Raw genomic sequence first — 16,853 nt, forward strand, 5'->3', positions numbered from 1 at the left:
GGGACTGGACTCGAGGCCACTTCATTCACCTACATCTCCGTGGATAATGGTCTTCTGTATGCCATTTCTTCGATTCCAATATGAGGAAACATAAGAAAGGATTGAGAATGAAAACAAAATCGATCAAAGATTTGAGAAACCAAGACTGTCACGTGATGCTAGTCATTCTAGCAAAATTTTAGCGAGCAATCCAGAGTGAGTTTCGACTGAAAGACTCGACAGAACTGATTTTGATTCAAGGATTTTTCCCTTCATTTGACTGTCCTCTTTCCCATAGCAACGCCTCCCTGCACGTTTCAAACGGAGGCTCTTGACCCCAAATTAAGAGAGCAAATCTTGGAGGCGCTAAAGTCGTCATAGCCTGAAAACCCCCACCACAAAAAATCCTAATCTTCCCCGCCGCTGATAGCCTGCTGAAGGCAGCCAGACGCACCATCTCGAATCAACTACAACTTCACATTCGAATTCGACATCATGGTGTCTGCTTCAAAGGCCGCTCGCGATGCCAAGAGAGCCGCTGAAGGGAAGGCTCCCAAGAAGACCGTCGCCTCCCGCTCAAAGGCAGGGTCGAAGACCGCTTCGGGCGCCTCCTCTGTCGCTGGCGATGAGACCCCCCCTCTCGATCAGGATGTCGACGAGCCTGCGACCTCCGCAAAGAAGATGGACGAAGTCAAGAGATTAGCCGATCAAATGGACAAGCATGGTCTCTCCGACCGTGTCACGACGGGTGTGCTCAGCTCGCTGAAGCAGAGCCGAGATGTCAAGATCACCTCAGTCTCCCTGGTTTTCCACGGTCGAGTCCTCATCACAGACACTACGCTTGAACTTACCTATGGCCGTCGATACGGTCTCCTCGGAGAGAACGGTTGCGGAAAGTCTACGCTCCTCAAGGCTATCGACAAGCGCGAATTCCCGATCCCAGACCACGTCGATATCTATCTCCTCAACGAGGGTGCGCCACCCAGTGATCTCGGTGCTTTGGAGTGGGTCGTGAGGGAGGCAGAAAACGAGATGGAGAGACTTGACAAAGAGGCTGAGCGGATTCTGGAAGAGGATGGCCCTGAAAGCCCTCTCCTCATGGATCTGTATGAGGTATGTCGTAACTCATCTCTTTTGAGATTCTTTTGCTAACACACTCAGCGTATGGAAACTATGGATCCCTCAACATTTGCTACTCGCGCTTCCCTCATTCTTACTGGTCTCGGATTTAACAAAACAACGATTCAAAAGAAAACAAAGGACATGTCCGGTGGATGGCGTATGCGTGTGGCTTTGGCCAAAGCTCTCTTCGTCAAGCCATCTCTCCTCCTGCTTGACGACCCCACTGCACATTTGGATTTGGAGGCTTGCGTGTGGCTCGAAGAATACCTCAAGAAATGGGATCGTACCCTCGTTCTCGTTTCCCACAGTATGGATTTCCTCAACGGTGTCTGCTCCAACATGATCGACATGCGACAAAAGAAGCTTATCTACTATGGTGGAAACTACGATTCTTACTCGAAGACCCGATACGAACAAGAGGTCAACCAAAATAAAGCCTACCAGAAGCAGCAAGACGAAATTGTTCACATCAAGAAGTTCATTGCCTCCGCCGGTACATATGCCAACTTGGTCAGACAAGCCAAATCTCGACAAAAGATTTTGGACAAGATGGAGGCAGATGGCTTCATTCAACCAGTCGAGAGTGATCGCGTCTTCACGTTCCGATTTGCTGATGTTGAGAAACTTCCCCCGCCAGTTTTGTCTTTCGACGACGTTACTTTCTCGTACTCCGGCAACAGCAAGGACGATCTCTACAGACATCTGGATCTCGGTGTGGATATGGATTCTCGAACAGCTTTGGTCGGACCTAATGGCGTTGGAAAGTCAACCTTACTTCGCTTGATGACCGGAAAGCTCTCCCCAACTGGTGGACAAGTCTCTCGGCACACTCACTTGAAGATGGGTGTCTACTCTCAACACTCGTCAGAGCAGTTGGATCTCACTAAGTCTGCTCTGGACTTTGTTAGAGACAAGTATGCCGACAAGAGTCAGGATTACCAGTATTGGCGCCAACAACTTGGCAAGTATGGTCTTTCCGGAGAGTCTCAGACAGCTTTGATGGGCACGTTGTCTGAAGGCCAAAAGTCGAGAATTGTCTTTGCCTTGTTGGCAATTGATGGACCGAATATGCTGCTGTTGGACGAGCCTACCAATGGTTTGGATATCCCCACCATCGACAGTTTGGCGGAAGCTATCAAAGCGTTCACTGGAGGTGTTGTTGTTGTGTCTCACGATTTCAGGTAAGCTTTACATTGCTGATGCTGCTGAATGATGCTAACCAATACTTAGATTGCTCGACAAGATTGCAAAGGATATTCTGGTGTGTGAGAACAAGACCATCCATAGGTGGGACGGCAGCATTGGAGAGTACAAGAATCATTTGAGGAAGAAGATGGTGTCGACGGGTGCAGTCTAGACGGGTATCATTGAGGCCAAACTAAAAAGTTGATGCATTATTGGCGAAGTTGGTGGGTATTGCATATACCTCGGCGGTGGTACCTTGGATGCTGATGACTTCGAGGGGCTGGGAGGAAGCATTACTACTGCCGCGAGATGAGTTGCTGATGGTGGGAATAGACTGTTGTGCTTTAGAGGCGTTGCGCCCTTGAATTGATGTTTTGAAATAGCTCTTGGGTTTTGTGATCTGTAATGCCGTGTGACGTTTATCTCAGCGCTTTACGAGCGATGCGGAAATTCGGACAGCTTTTGATGCTATTTCCATTTATTGGCAATCCAGGGCTTTACAGGCCTCCAATGCGGCGGGAAACGATGAGCTCTCGGCTCGACAACTTCCGCCGGGGCGTGCGAGAGGAAACCCATCGAAATAGGGGCATGCGGGTTTTGCACAAAGATGACCTTGCAGGGCTGATGTCACGACATGGAAGGAGCGAGCAATTCCACAATTCACATTCCGGAACTTACAGTGAAGAGTGACTCCCTAGTATCGATTTCCCGAAAACCACATACATAGTATGACTCTCCAGACATTTCTCCAGACCTTTCTCTCGCCACTGCATCCCTCATCCTCCTGGGGTTGCGAGCATCCGGGGACAATGCCCAGTTGTGCCTAGAGCACGCTAGTCTAGTTTGAGCTAAGCAATGCACCTCCCACAGTCTCGCCAATTTGTGCGTAAGATCTGGGAGACGGAGAGAACTGGCGAAACAAATAATTCAGAAATTCTGCCACCCACACCATCCGCCCCTTCTCAATCAGTGTGCAGACCTGATGACCGTGAATCACAAAATACAAATGCCCTCGAGTAGAAAGCCAATTCGCCCAAATCATACTATTTGCAGGGATCCGCTTTGGAACAGATATCTCTCGACTTCTGGCGTCATTCCGAGAATAGGCAATCTCAGAAACCATGAGACCGCATGTCCGCGTGGGTGCGATTGACGAAAAGTGCCTGCCCCCAAATGCCTACGGGTTCACAACAACAATGACTTCCTGTTCCCTTCCCCATTCACACTCCCTCTGCTGCCCATCGTAATACCATACCTGAATAAACCACCGCCCGCATATCGCGTCCTCGTCGCGACTTTCTAAACCTCCACCGCCGTGATCCTTTCGCAACCTACGCCTTGCATTTAAGAACACTCCGCGCGGCTGATCCAACACCAGGTCAAAAGAAAACCTTTTCGCAGTATCAGCCGGCTTTCTTCTTCCATCAACATTGCCCTGCCCAACACCAACACCACCCTCCTTTCCATCAACGACCCGACTTTATTGATGATCGTGATGCTTCACCAGTAATTCGGTCGCTGTCTTTCCTACTATATCGTACGGCGGCGGCGATAAAACTTCTATGGAGCGGTAATTCAGCAGATCTTGTCGCCTCGTGGACGCAGGCGCAGTGATGGACTCGAACTATCACGGTACGGTGATGCAACGACCAAAGGAAGAGGAAGAGGATAGCGCAAGGCGAGAAAGTATGAACGGAACGAGTAGCTCAAACACTCGACCCTTCAACCGTCTTTCTCCGACACAAACAGATTTCCATTCGCCATTCTCACCAACAAATGGAAATCATCCGCGACCCCCGTTCAGCAACCCATATCATCCTCAAACGCCTGCTCCTCTGCCGATGCCAACATCAGCATCTCACATTCCTAGCCACCCGGCGTCACCAAGGACCCTAACGGCCCAAGCAGCATATCAGAGCGATTACCAGCCTGCACCGCGCGATAAACCGACCAGCAACTATTACGATCCGACTTCTGACTCGAGCGAAAGGCGGCCATCGGAAAGTGCTGCGAGGAGTGAAGGACAAGGCTCAACTCAGGTATGAACCTTCAATTTTCCCGGGGTGCGAGGGTCCCTTCGTATCTCAATATCTGACATAATTTTTCACAGAGTCGAGAGCCATACATCTATCCATCAGCCTCTGTAGAGCAGCCAAAATACTTCAACGGATCCTACACCTCTCCTGTTGCGGCCACCTTCCCACCTCGATCGCCCGTCTCGCATGCACACCCATTAGGTCACCCTTCTATATCACAGTCGCCAAGCATGGCTGCTGTCACTTCACCGGATATGCGACATAATGGCGTGGGATTGGGTGCGCCGGTGATAAAGCAGGAACCTCCTGCCGCTGCAGCCGTACGTGATCTTCACCCTCATAAATTTTCTTGGGCCTGACTAATTTACTTCTTGCTACTAGACCCCTAGCAGACCAGCAGATCCAATGGCTTTCTCAAGCATTCTATCGAATAATGCCGATCCAGTGCCCAAACCAACTCCGACTCCGTCCGCGAAACCTAGAAAAACCCCTCGACAATCAATACCTGCCGCCCCTGCCGTTGACCCTATGTCCCGAGATAGCTCTAGACAATCTTCCCTCGCCCCAGCACCGACACCTACCATATCGCGAGTTCCAGCAAAGCGAAAAGCAAATGGCGAGTTGAAGAAAACTCCTCCGAAGCAGAAGCCAATATCGAAGGAGCAAGAAAAGGAGATACAATCCATAATGGCGAATCTCGATGCCGAAGCTAGCGATGTCGATATACCTGAGTTCGAGACGGACAAGAAATTTTTCAGGATGCGAAGCTTGAAGAGAAAATTTGAGGTCGAAGAGGCTGAGAACACTAAGAATAAGACACGACGGACACTTTACACAGACAAGATGGCGAACAAGCTTGGCAGACATGCTGATTATGGGGAGGTCCGATACAGAGAGATTTATGCGGATGCTGCTATCACGGCCGTGCAAGAGAAAGAGGTCCAGGCCGAGAAGGAGCGGAAGAAGGATATGCAGAGGAAGCGCCGGCGTGAAAAGACCGTGGCTACAAACCTTGAGCAGAAGGAACTCGCATTTGCCAAGGCGCAGGCGGCGGAAGACGAGGTAGAGAGACAAAAGTTTCTCAGGGAAGCTCAGAGGGCAGAGAAGAAGGCCCAGCAGACCAAGATTATTCTGGCCCGGGGTGACAAAGGCCCAGAGATCCGAGCTGTGTCTCCTCTCGAGCCCAATTTCTCTGGCGGTATGATGTCTACCTTCACAGCCGTAGACGCAGAGCCTGCCGCGAGAAAGTCTAAACGTGGAGGTGCTCGACCGCGAAAGTCCAAGGAGCAGAAGCAAGCGGAGAAGGATTCTGCGGAAGCTGCCCAAGCTGCGATCGATGCCGGGGAAGAACCTCCGGCACTTCCTCCGATTAAAGAAGAGCCAAAGATTCGAATCAAGTTGAATGCCAAGGAGCCCAAGGAGTCCAGGGAGGAATCTCCAGCCACGTTTGAACCATTTGTTTCCAAGGGATATAATCAGATCTACGATCAAATTTGGCGCGACCTAGCTCGAAAGGATGTCAACAAGGTCTACAAGTTGGCTGGAGAGTCTTATGCAACGAGGGTTTCGAACTTGAAGAAGACTGCCATTCTGGCCTCGAAAGAAGCTAAAAGATGGCAACTCAAAACGAACAAGGGAACCAAGGATCTTCAAGCAAGAGCTAAACGTGTCATGCGAGAGATGATGTCCTTCTGGAAGCGTAATGAGCGAGAAGAGCGTGATCTTCGAAGAGCAGCCGAGAAGCAGGAGATCGAAAATGCGAAGAAGGCAGAAGCAGATCGAGAAGCTAACAGACAGAAGAGGAAACTCAACTTCCTTATCTCTCAGACTGAGCTGTACTCGCATTTCATTGGGAAGAAGATCAAGACTGATGAGGTTGAGCGGTCGACTGATCACCCTGATGTTGCTGTTGCAGAGAAGCCTGATTCGCATGCTCGACTCGATATCGGTGACCACCATGATGTGGCTCCCGCAAAAGTTACCAACTTTGAAGACCTCGACTTCGATGCTGAGGATGATTCGGTTTTGAAGGCTGCAGCAATGGCGAATGCTCAAAACGCGATCCAGGAAGCACAAAACAAAGCCAGGGCATTCAACAAGTCAGACGACGGCCCAGCAATGGACGAGGAGGGAGAGATGAACTTCCAGAATCCATCGGGAATGGGCGAGGTCGATATCGAACAACCAAGAATGCTTCAAGCACAGCTCAAGGAATACCAATTGAAGGGCCTCAACTGGCTGGTCAATCTTTACGAGCAGGGTATCAATGGTATCTTGGCCGACGAAATGGGTCTAGGCAAGACTGTCCAGTCAATCTCTGTCATGGCGTACCTCGCCGAAAAGCATGGTATCTGGGGTCCCTTCTTGGTCGTTGCACCTGCTTCAACACTTCACAATTGGCAGCAAGAGATTACAAAGTTCGTGCCAACTCTCAAAGTTTTGCCTTATTGGGGTACAGCTGCGGATCGAAAAGTTCTTCGAAAGTTCTGGGATCGAAAGCACATCACCTACACTCAGGATGCCGCCTTCCACGTTCTAGTTACATCCTACCAATTGGTTGTTTCAGATGTCAACTACTTCCAGAAGATGAAATGGCAGTACATGATCTTGGATGAAGCTCAAGCTATCAAGAGCTCCCAGAGTTCAAGATGGAAGAGTCTTCTAGGTTTCCACTGCCGCAATCGCCTACTACTCACCGGCACGCCAATCCAGAACAATATGCAAGAACTGTGGGCCTTGCTTCATTTCATCATGCCAAGTTTGTTCGATTCTCATGACGAATTTAGCGAGTGGTTCTCCAAAGACATTGAAAGTCACGCACAAAGTAACACCAAGCTTAACGAAGATCAACTCAAGCGTCTGCACATGATCTTGAAGCCTTTCATGCTTCGTCGTGTCAAGAAGCATGTGCAGAAGGAATTGGGCGACAAGATTGAGCTCGATATCTTCTGCGACCTCACATATCGTCAACGAGCTTACTATGGCAACCTCCGCAACCAGATCAGCATCATGGATCTCATTGAGAAGGCAACCGTTGGTGATGACAACGATACTGGGACTTTGATGAACTTGGTCATGCAGTTCCGAAAGGTCTGCAATCATCCTGATCTGTTCGAACGAGCCGAGACAACGTCGCCGTTCTCCTTTGGCTATTTTGCCGAAACCGCCTCTTTTATGCGTGAAGGGCCTAATATAAATGTTGGCTACTCGTCACGAAATTTAATTGAGTATGAACTTCCTCGACTAATTTGGCGCGGAGATGGCCGACTCGACATGCCTGGACGGAACAATGACAAGGCTGGATTCAGGGGGAAGTACTTGGACCAGCTACTGAACGTTTGGAAGCCAGAGAACATTCGCCAAAACATGCAAGACGACCGAGCCTTCTCGTGGCTCCGATTCGCAGATACTTCTATTGATGAAGCATCGAAGGCATTTCGCAAGGACGTGTTCTCTCGGGCTGTGGACCTTGCTCAGAAACCCCGAAGCCTTGGTGCTCTAAGCGTCGTCTACGATGAGGAGGGCGAAAATTACACTCCTGCCCAGGCACTTCTGCAAATTGTTGATCGCAGTGATCGAAAGCCACTGGCTGGGGTCACGAATGAAGGCTATCTCAACAAGCTTTTCAATGTTTCCAAGGACGTCTGGGCAGATTCTGGCATCAGCCGACTTGAGCAGTGTGGCCGACCAGGTGCCACAGCTCCCCCTATTGAAGTTGTCTGCTCGAGCCGTGGCGCTATCATTGACAAGGAGAACGTCCTCTTCAATATCCCTGTTCGTCGGGCTCTCTATGGTCCATCCCCACTTGAGGAGAAGACCTTGATCTCTTCCAGGGTTCCGCTTCAGTTCTATCCACCGCCAAAGATGCTCCCTGCACCAACCTCCGAGAAACAACGTTTCACGAACATCAAGGTCCCCTCGATGCGTCGCTTCGTTACTGATTCAGGCAAGCTGGCTAAGCTCGACGACCTGCTCTTCAAGCTCAAGGAAGGGGGTCACCGTGTGTTGCTTTACTTCCAGATGACGCGTATGATTGACCTCATGGAAGAGTACCTCACCTATCGCAACTACAAATACCTCCGACTTGATGGATCTACCAAGCTCGAAGACCGAAGAGACACTGTCCACGATTTCCAGACAAGACCCGAGATCTTCATCTTCTTGCTCAGTACTCGTGCTGGTGGTCTCGGTATCAATCTCACCAGTGCTGATACTGTTATCTTCTACGATTCTGATTGGAATCCAACAATTGATTCGCAAGCCATGGACAGAGCCCATCGTCTTGGACAAACCAAGCAAGTTACAGTCTACCGCATGATCACTCGTGGCACGATCGAAGAGCGTATCCGCAAGCGAGCATTGCAAAAAGAAGAAGTGCAAAAGGTTGTCATGACCGGTGGATCCGGCGGCGGTGTCGACTTCAACACTAGGTCAAAGGAGAACCGGACGAAGGATATCGCGATGTGGCTTGTGGACGACGACGAAGCGGCGGAGATTGAGAGGAAGGAAGCTGAGCTTGCAGCCCAGGAAGCAAAGGAGCCCGAGAAAGTGAAGAAAAAGGGTGGGAGAAAGCGGAAGGCGGACGCCGCGGGGAGTTTGGAGGATTTGTATCACGAGGGTAAGTCTGATCAATGCTATTTCTGTGATGAAGCTAACAGTTCCGTTGCAGGTGAGGGCCACTTCGACGATGGATCCAACCGACCTTCCGGAGCAGCGACCCCTATTCCTGGTATGGGCGGTGATGCGCCTCTCGGACCTAAAGGCAAGAAACCCAGGAAGGTGGGAAAGAAAGCCAAGACTGCTAAGCAACGATTGGCGATGGCGGATGGAGATGTGGATATGGGTTGATAACATGCCGTCCTTTAACCCGACTTTGGCATGTGCGTGAAGTTTTAGACAAAAGGAGAAAAAAGCAAAATGGAGAGCGAGATTTTGGGATCTAGATCTGGGGGTTGCGGACGGGACTGTATTATACATAGTGGATCTGGGATATTACCGGTGATTGCGGGCATTATTTTGCATGCTTTGCTGGGACCTTCTGGGATTGCTAGGAAGGAAGGGAGGGAGGATGGATGGGAGTAATTGCATGTTGTTGTGTTATTATAGATTTCGATCCGTAAATGGATGGAAGGCGTTTAGTTTGAGACAGAGAAGAAAAGATGTTCTGTCTGGTATTTACTTTGTGCTCTGTGCTTGTGAAGCGAGTTTGCTGAATTCTATGTGATGGCCTAAATGGCTCGGGTTTGTTGAAAAGGAGCGAAAATAGGGTGGGGCACGTGACTTCGTGTGCCTTTTCGCATCTTCCCTCCGAGACTACACTTCCCTAATTCAGACCCCGTTCAGTCTGCTTCATCTTCGGAATCGGAACAGAGTGCTTGACCTTTCGAAGCTAAAATTTCAGAAACGACACGGCAGAGGAAGGGAAGGAGCGACAAGGTGAATCGTCACCGTCCCTCTTCACCTCCGATCTCGTCTCGGTAGGACAACTTCAACCCATAAATTTCTTCCCTCGGCAACCTCCACATCCTAGAACGCGTCAGAAGGTGAGACGCGCCTTTCGTACAGTATTGTACCAACAACAGCCCAACATGGCAGGACAAGGACAACCTCCCATCAAACCGGAGAATACGAAGCCAAGCTTCAATTTCTCTTTCGACTCGCCAGATCTGCGAGCGAGACAACAAAGCAGAGGTGTCTACGACGACTCGAGTGATGATGAGACACCGAAGAAAGTTCGGACCAGGATGGCAAAAGTGAGTGGGACAGGCTTTAGGGCAGGATTTGGTGGTTCTGCGTTTTCGAATCCGAATTCTCAAGTAAGGAGTGGTTTGGGCTCTGCTGTTGTGAAGACAGAGGCTTCAGGAACGACGAAGTTCTTCGGAGCTGCGACGACAGCAGTACCTCCGTCAGCTTTCGGTTCTGTGTTGACGAGTGCTTCGATGCCACCTTCTACAGGAGCCTCCTCGTTCTTCGGAAGCACTGCTACGACGGCAACAACACAAGCTGCATCGGTATCACCTTTCCAAGCCACGGCCCCTCAAGTACCTCAGTCTCAAGCTCCGTCATGGCCGTCATGGCCGTTCTGCGCATCTGCTATACCACAAGCTGCACCTTCTTTAGCTTTCCAAAGGCCTGCTTCTCCTGCTACTGAACCGCCATCCGGGCCAGTTTTCCAGAACCCACCTCTTCAACCGTCTGCTGCTACAAAAACTCTATCTCTGTTCACAGATGCTACGAGCCGGACAGCACAAGCAGCAATTTCCTCCGCTTTCCAAAGCCCAACTACTCAAACTTCTCAGGCTCACACTCCTTTTGGACCAGCTTCTCTGTCTTCGAGTACTCCCACGCCAGCACCTACTACTCCCAAAACTACGATGGCACAAACAGAAGACTCGCGTCTCTTTGCTGCCCACATGAAGCTTCTTGACACCGGCTCTGTCTCCCAGGATTTGCACGAGGTATCAGGGACGCCATTATACACCAAGAAGGTCCTTGACCATTCTGAGAAGTTCTTCAGCCAGTATGGTTTCTTAGCTGGCATGTCGGACGTCCTTGATTCGAATACGGCAATGAATATCAACGCCACGGGCAAAAGTCGACCTGCGGATCCGCGCCTATTTTTCAACATTTCGGCACCCTCGAGCGCGTTCATTTATGGTTCTCAAGGATCGGGAAAGAGTCATACTCTGTCTTGTCTCTTGGAGAATTGCTTGATGAAGTCGGATGTCAGCAAGCTAGATAATCCACTTGCGGGCCTTATGTTCCATTATGATTCTTTCACGTCTGATGTTAAAGGTACACCTTGCGAAGCTGCCCATATCTCCACCAATTCCAACGTCAAAGTCAGAGTTCTGGTATCTCCGACGAATCTCCAGACCATGAAGGTGAGTCTCGGACCCGAAACCCCGTTGGAGAACCAACTGACCGACCCTCACAGCGCACGTACGCAGATCTAAATGTCACTGTCGAGCCGTTACGAATCAACCAGACCGACCTCAACACCAAGAGAATGATGGATCTTATGGCAGTAGACCAGGAGGGCAGTAAATTGCCATTGTACTTGCATGCAATCAGCAGGATTCTTCGCGATATGCGTCTTATATCGCAACAAAACAACGCCGGGTTCAACTACCGCGAATTCAAGAGACAAGTGGACCTCTGCGATATGACTCCAGCTCAACTGCTTCCATTGAATCAACGACTTGAAACTTTGGAGAGCTTTATGCCGCGGTCGCAGACATCAGGGAAGCCTGCTGCTCAGTCCAAGAGTGGCGGAGGAAACGACTTCTTTGGAAGTAATTGGTCGATCAAGGCAGGAACTCTCACTATCGTTGACCTCTCATGTCCATGTGTCACGGCCGAGGGAGCATGTGCCCTCTTTAACATGTGTTTGAGCCTCTTCCTTGAACAGCATACCACAGTCGGACGAATCATTGGTTTGGACGAAGCTCACAAGGTAAGTGTATTGACTTCCTCCAATTCATCTTGCTGACAGATTTTAAAATAGTACATGAACGCAGGCGCCGAAGCTTCTTCGTTGACCAACACTCTCCTTTCTGCGATTCGTCTGCAGCGCCATCTCGGGACTCGAGTTTTCATTTCCACACAAGAGCCGACCATCTCCCCAAAACTCCTCGATCTGTGCTCCATGACTATCGTTCATCGATTCACGTCTCCGGATTGGCTCAGCGAATTACGACGTCATCTTGCTTCCTTGGACAATGACGAAAACTCTCCTGAGAAGTCAAAAGTCCGCTTGATGAATATTTTCAATCAGATTGTCAAGCTTAGGGTTGGAGAAGCCTTGCTTTTCGCCCCAAGCGCGATCATTGGCGTGGAAAAAAAGCGGAGTGAGAATGGATCTGAGGAGACAGACATGCAGAGATTGGGAATCGGATATCTCAAGATCAAGATTCGCGCCCGAGTGACTTCAGATGGCGGCAGGAGCGTCTTTGCCATGGGTGCTAAGCCGACTGCGAAGACGAAAGGCAATGCCTTCGGGTTACCTGCCGTAAAGCCCACTCATGGGGTACCTCAAGCTGGAAGCGGAGCAGTTGGGGGCATCAAACATGCCGCTTCGCCGTTCCAGTTCCCATCAATCAAGAGTTGGAACGATTCAGTGCTTGCAGCCAGCTCTGCAGCTGCCGTCGGATCTTCAGCGAGCAGTCCGCCGGTTGCTTTATTTGGTGCTCCATCTCCGGCCCCAGTTCATACCAACATATGTGGCTCCATAAATGTGCAAGCAACCACCAGCGCTGCTTTTAGTGTCGATTTTGGCGAAGAGAAAATCAATCCCTTCAAGTCTTCTGACCGAACCCACATTGTTGGTGCCTTCACCACAAGCACGTCAAACCTCTTCAGCATGTTCTCGTTCAGTACTGTTCCCGCTCCAGGCACAAGATGCGCTCCATTCCAACCTTTCATCGAGAACGAGCCAAACTCGAGAACCAATCAGCAGAACTCTTTCCAGAACATTGGCTTCCAGCTCCGGTATCAGAAGTTTTCGCCAGAGGAGTTGAGGTTGTCAGATTATGCAGTAGGTGTCAGATATGCGGTAGGTGTCAAATATTCGTGACAGTGGAACTTTTAGAGCAATTACACTAAGTAACGGAAACTTGAGTATCTCGCGGCGATTGCAGTATGGGAGTGGGGAGCCCATGGAGTGTATAATTACATTTGTTGGAATTCGATTTCGCATCTTCTTTTAGCACTGACGCACAAATACCCGTGTAGACAGATAGATACCATTCCGCAAGGGCACGAGCAGTACTGGACTGTTGTTGAAATGTGGTTTCGTTGGGAGACCCCAGGTCTGTTTTGAAATCAGCGCGCTTTAGCAGCCCAAAAATTCTTGGTTTCACCCACCAATATATAACAACCCCCTCACTGCGTCTCCAAGAATTTCTACGCATCAACCCTCCACTCCTCATTCCTTCATCTGCACGAAAGCTCGTCGAATGGAAAGGGGTATCACGTGCAATCAAATTAGACTAGTGCAGCGAAGCGAGGGCTGGTCTTACGACAACCCTCGTCGACCTTCCTCTCTTTCCTCTTTCATTCCTTTCATCGAATCCGAAGCAAACACATCAAACCTACAGCCGAACCATTTAACAATTCGAAAACGGCAGTGACGATTTTGAAAAGGATACTCGGCGACGGGTGATTGGAGGACCGTTCCCAATCTCCCTATTAGCTGGCGGCTTTGGGTCCATGGGACCGAAAGTGAAGCTTTCAAGGACAGGGGGACGACCCTCTACTCTTCTATCCACATTTCAGCAGCCGTGGATGGTGGTTTTCATCCCTGCAAGGCTGCAAATCGACAGCCGTCCGTCAAACGAAGTTGTTGGGTTAAGTTAGCGCTTCCCCGGATTTAAGACATGGCTCTCTTTTTCTGGTTCGAACTCTATCTCGACGTCACGGCCACAACTTGGGCAAGTGCCTTTCCTGAATAGGGGTCTGTGGGTTTGTGTTGAGGCTTTCGCAGTATTTTTTGTTTTGGAGAGCTGGGTGATGTTTGTACTTTGCTGTGCGCTTCATATTGAAGACTCGTTCCACTGGGAGGAGTTGAGGGTGTGCTTTCGAAGTTTTTCTTCTTTCTGTTTGAAGATTTGCTGTGGCAAGCGCCGATTCTATCCCTGCAAGTACGAGATGAGTCATTGAAGACAGGGATCTTCCTTCAAGCTTTGGAGCGCCGTGAAAATGCCGCTATGGGATGATAACTTCGCTCTGTTCCATTGATGGATGAATACGGATGTTCTAGAGTTCTGATATCTGCTTGGGCTGTTTTCGCTGAATGGGCGGTCCTGGTTCTACAGTGAGAGCATCGGAAGAAGACGTGCAGCATGGGGAGATCGGAGTAGAGTGCATCGGCTGTTGTGAAGGGGTATGTTGGCTGAGATGCCCTCGAATACCCACCGTGGGTGTGAACTGGATTCTTCGGATTCTCGATGCATCAGATGCCAAGTTCGCGAGTTTTGCATGAGGTGCCTTCCTGGAAGAATCATCTTCCTATTCTCCCATCTTCACACGTACAATGGTACTCCAACTTATTTTTGGATAGCGTTCGCAAAGTTCTCTCGTCGTCTGATCGGTTTTCAACCTTTCAAATTCATGAAGGGTGCAGCTGAACCATTGTGTTCTCTTTCGTTGCCCAAGGCCTCCCATCACTGGATGTCGACATTTTCTGTTCTAGAATCTTCGATGTACTCACTCCATTTCGGGTCAAGACTGCAATATTTCGGGAGACCTGATGAAGATATATCTGGTCGACGCTTAAATAGCTGTGTTTTTTTGTCTCCGAAGAAGAATATGGTACGCCATGTGAGTCGACATGTTAGCTCAAACTCTCAACTATAAGTTCGCACATTCCACCCCGGTCAAACTCTCCTTTTCTTTTTCCCCAAGAATTGTATCTCCACTGATCGAACATTCGAACTTTGCCACCTACAACTCTTATTACTCTTCACTTTACTTGATTTTCAAGCACTCGAACTTTAAGTAAAGTATCATTCATCTCACGATGCATTCTCAACCCTTCACTACCTTTGTCCAGACTGAAGTCTTCGACGACCTCATGGACATTGACACACCAATTACCAAGTCTTCCATTCTCTCCAAGCGTGGCCAGAACAAAAAGGTCTGCTGGGAAGAATCTGTCGTCGACAACGAATACAAACACACCATCAGAAAAGACACCTACTACGCAGATCTCTGTCAGCAACTGGTCACGCTCCAAGACGGTCTTGTCGAACAAGAGGCTCTCATCCAACGCCAAGTAGGAGAAGTCAAACGACTGAAGGGATTGTGGGGCCAGGCCCAGCAGATTGGGGCTATTCCAGAGGGATTTGAACGTGAGTTTTCCTTGCCCTAGTTCCCACAAAGTTGACTTTCAGCTAATCAAGCTCAAAAATCCAGAATACGCTACCGCGTGCGGTACCGTACAAGAAGTCAACGCAGCTATCAAAAACAAGCTCTGGGAATTGCTACTTGACCTCGCACCCAAGAGAGAGAAGTCAGACAAGTAAGTCCCAACTTCTCAGAGCATCAATCCCTCTTGTAGCAATATTTCCAACAGCTCGTGGAACATACTACTCCCGAAACTCGCTGAAAGAAGTACTGACCCCGAGATCTTGGTAACAGGATCCTTGCACGCATGCATAAAGAGCAACACAAAATCGAGAAAAAGCTTAAAATCCTTACATCATCAATAGCTTTACGCTCGCAACCACCAACACTCATCGAAAGTCACATGATTCAGACAACCACCGAGGATTATGGTGAAATCTTCTAGAATGATACCTTCAGAGGATCGACAACAATAAAAAACCAAAAAGCTAGGCACCTCGAAGTCAAACCACCATCAATGCATCGAGAAACTACCCTCGACCCTGGCTGAGAACAAATTTGATTGGGATCTGAGCGCCTTTCAAACCTCTCCAGAATCGACACCGAGACTTGCCTAGCTTTCAACGACGAATCATCGATACCACCACGCCAGATTCGGTTGAGGGCAATCTGACCAACTGCTTTCAATCAAACTGATAGCCTTGTTCACCTCCCGGATCACAACCAACAAAACAACCAACAACGAATCGAGATCTTCCATTCAAAAGGACTCTCCTTTCACAACACCACGCACGAGAAATTTTGCAGTTTCAACGAAATTGCAACAACAGATCACCCGAGAAACAACGAAGACACGCTACTGAGAGCCGACGACGAGTCAACAACATCCGACTATTCTAACAGTCTGCCAACCCACCAAAAAGACCCACTGCCGAACCCCAAAAAAACTCAAAAAAAACCTCCACCTCTGAGTTTCGATAGCTCAACCAGCAAGAACTGGGCCGTTGACGAGAAATCCAATACGGGAGAAGGAAAACATCGCCCTGTCATCCAAACGGCAGGGGATTCATCGAGAAACTCGACAGAATCAACAACCAAAACAAAATCACCAAAGCCCGGCCATCCAAAAAGTCGGCACCCACCAAAAAAAACCAACGGCATACCTCGAAGAAAGCTCTCAGCAGTGCAACACTCCCCGATCATCCAAACGATCGGCAACGATTCATCGAATCAACAACCAAACAACCCACCTCAAGCCCGACCATCCAAAAAGTCGGCACCCACAAAAAACCAAAAAATAACCGTCCCAAATTGTTTCTCGGGCAAGACCAAACAAAATTCGATACCCCAATGAATCGGGAAACCTCCTCCAACAAACCCCAAAAACGATCTACAACAACCTCACCATACTTCCTCGTCTGAAGTTGCAGGACTCTCGTTGCAAACCCACCAAAAACAAACATCACTGGCGTGATGATATCATGATCTCGAAATCAACAACCACAACAAAGACCCCCACCAACAAACAACAACAAACAAAACACATGGCTGTGTTACTTCTGTTCAAAGGACCCTGGAATGTGAGAAGGATTTATGGATATGGGAGAATGTCGGAACGGACGGGAGAGAGGTAATCCTTTTCCCTCTTCAAGAGGTTTTACGGGTGCCTTGGGGATTTCTTTGGGA

General features: G+C 49.3%; 3 protein-coding genes across 3 annotated transcripts; all 3 read left to right on the forward strand.

The window, feature by feature from the left end:
* The first annotated feature begins 213 nt into the window (after positions 1-213).
* Positions 214-2,957, forward strand: K444DRAFT_606868 (putative ABC transporter ATP-binding protein ARB1). Its single transcript, XM_024879066.1, has 3 exons — positions 214-1,092; positions 1,141-2,282; positions 2,332-2,957. Exons 1-3 carry the CDS (start codon positions 475-477, stop codon positions 2,456-2,458), a joined length of 1,887 nt encoding a protein of 628 aa, XP_024743453.1. The 5' UTR covers positions 214-474; the 3' UTR covers positions 2,459-2,957.
* Positions 2,958-4,576: 1,619 nt separating this feature from the next.
* On the forward strand, positions 4,577-9,170 carry K444DRAFT_516782 (putative DNA helicase INO80; the record flags this gene model as incomplete). The annotated part of the gene is made up of 3 exons (XM_024873709.1): positions 4,577-4,642; positions 4,704-8,940; positions 8,992-9,170. 3 exons carry the CDS (start codon positions 4,577-4,579, stop codon positions 9,168-9,170), a joined length of 4,482 nt encoding a protein of 1,493 aa, XP_024743454.1.
* A 489-nt stretch (positions 9,171-9,659) lies between these two features.
* K444DRAFT_579829 (uncharacterized protein) lies at positions 9,660-13,207 on the forward strand. The gene is made up of 3 exons (XM_024877679.1): positions 9,660-11,206; positions 11,260-11,778; positions 11,830-13,207. The coding sequence occupies exons 1-3, from the start codon at positions 9,911-9,913 to the stop codon at positions 12,895-12,897; spliced, it is 2,883 nt and encodes a 960-aa protein (XP_024743455.1). The 5' UTR covers positions 9,660-9,910; the 3' UTR covers positions 12,898-13,207.
* Positions 13,208-16,853: the final 3,646 nt, after the last annotated feature.

This window comes from Hyaloscypha bicolor (genome assembly GCF_002865645.1).
Source record: "Hyaloscypha bicolor E unplaced genomic scaffold K444scaffold_13, whole genome shotgun sequence".
NCBI lineage: Eukaryota > Fungi > Ascomycota > Leotiomycetes > Helotiales > Hyaloscyphaceae > Hyaloscypha > Hyaloscypha bicolor.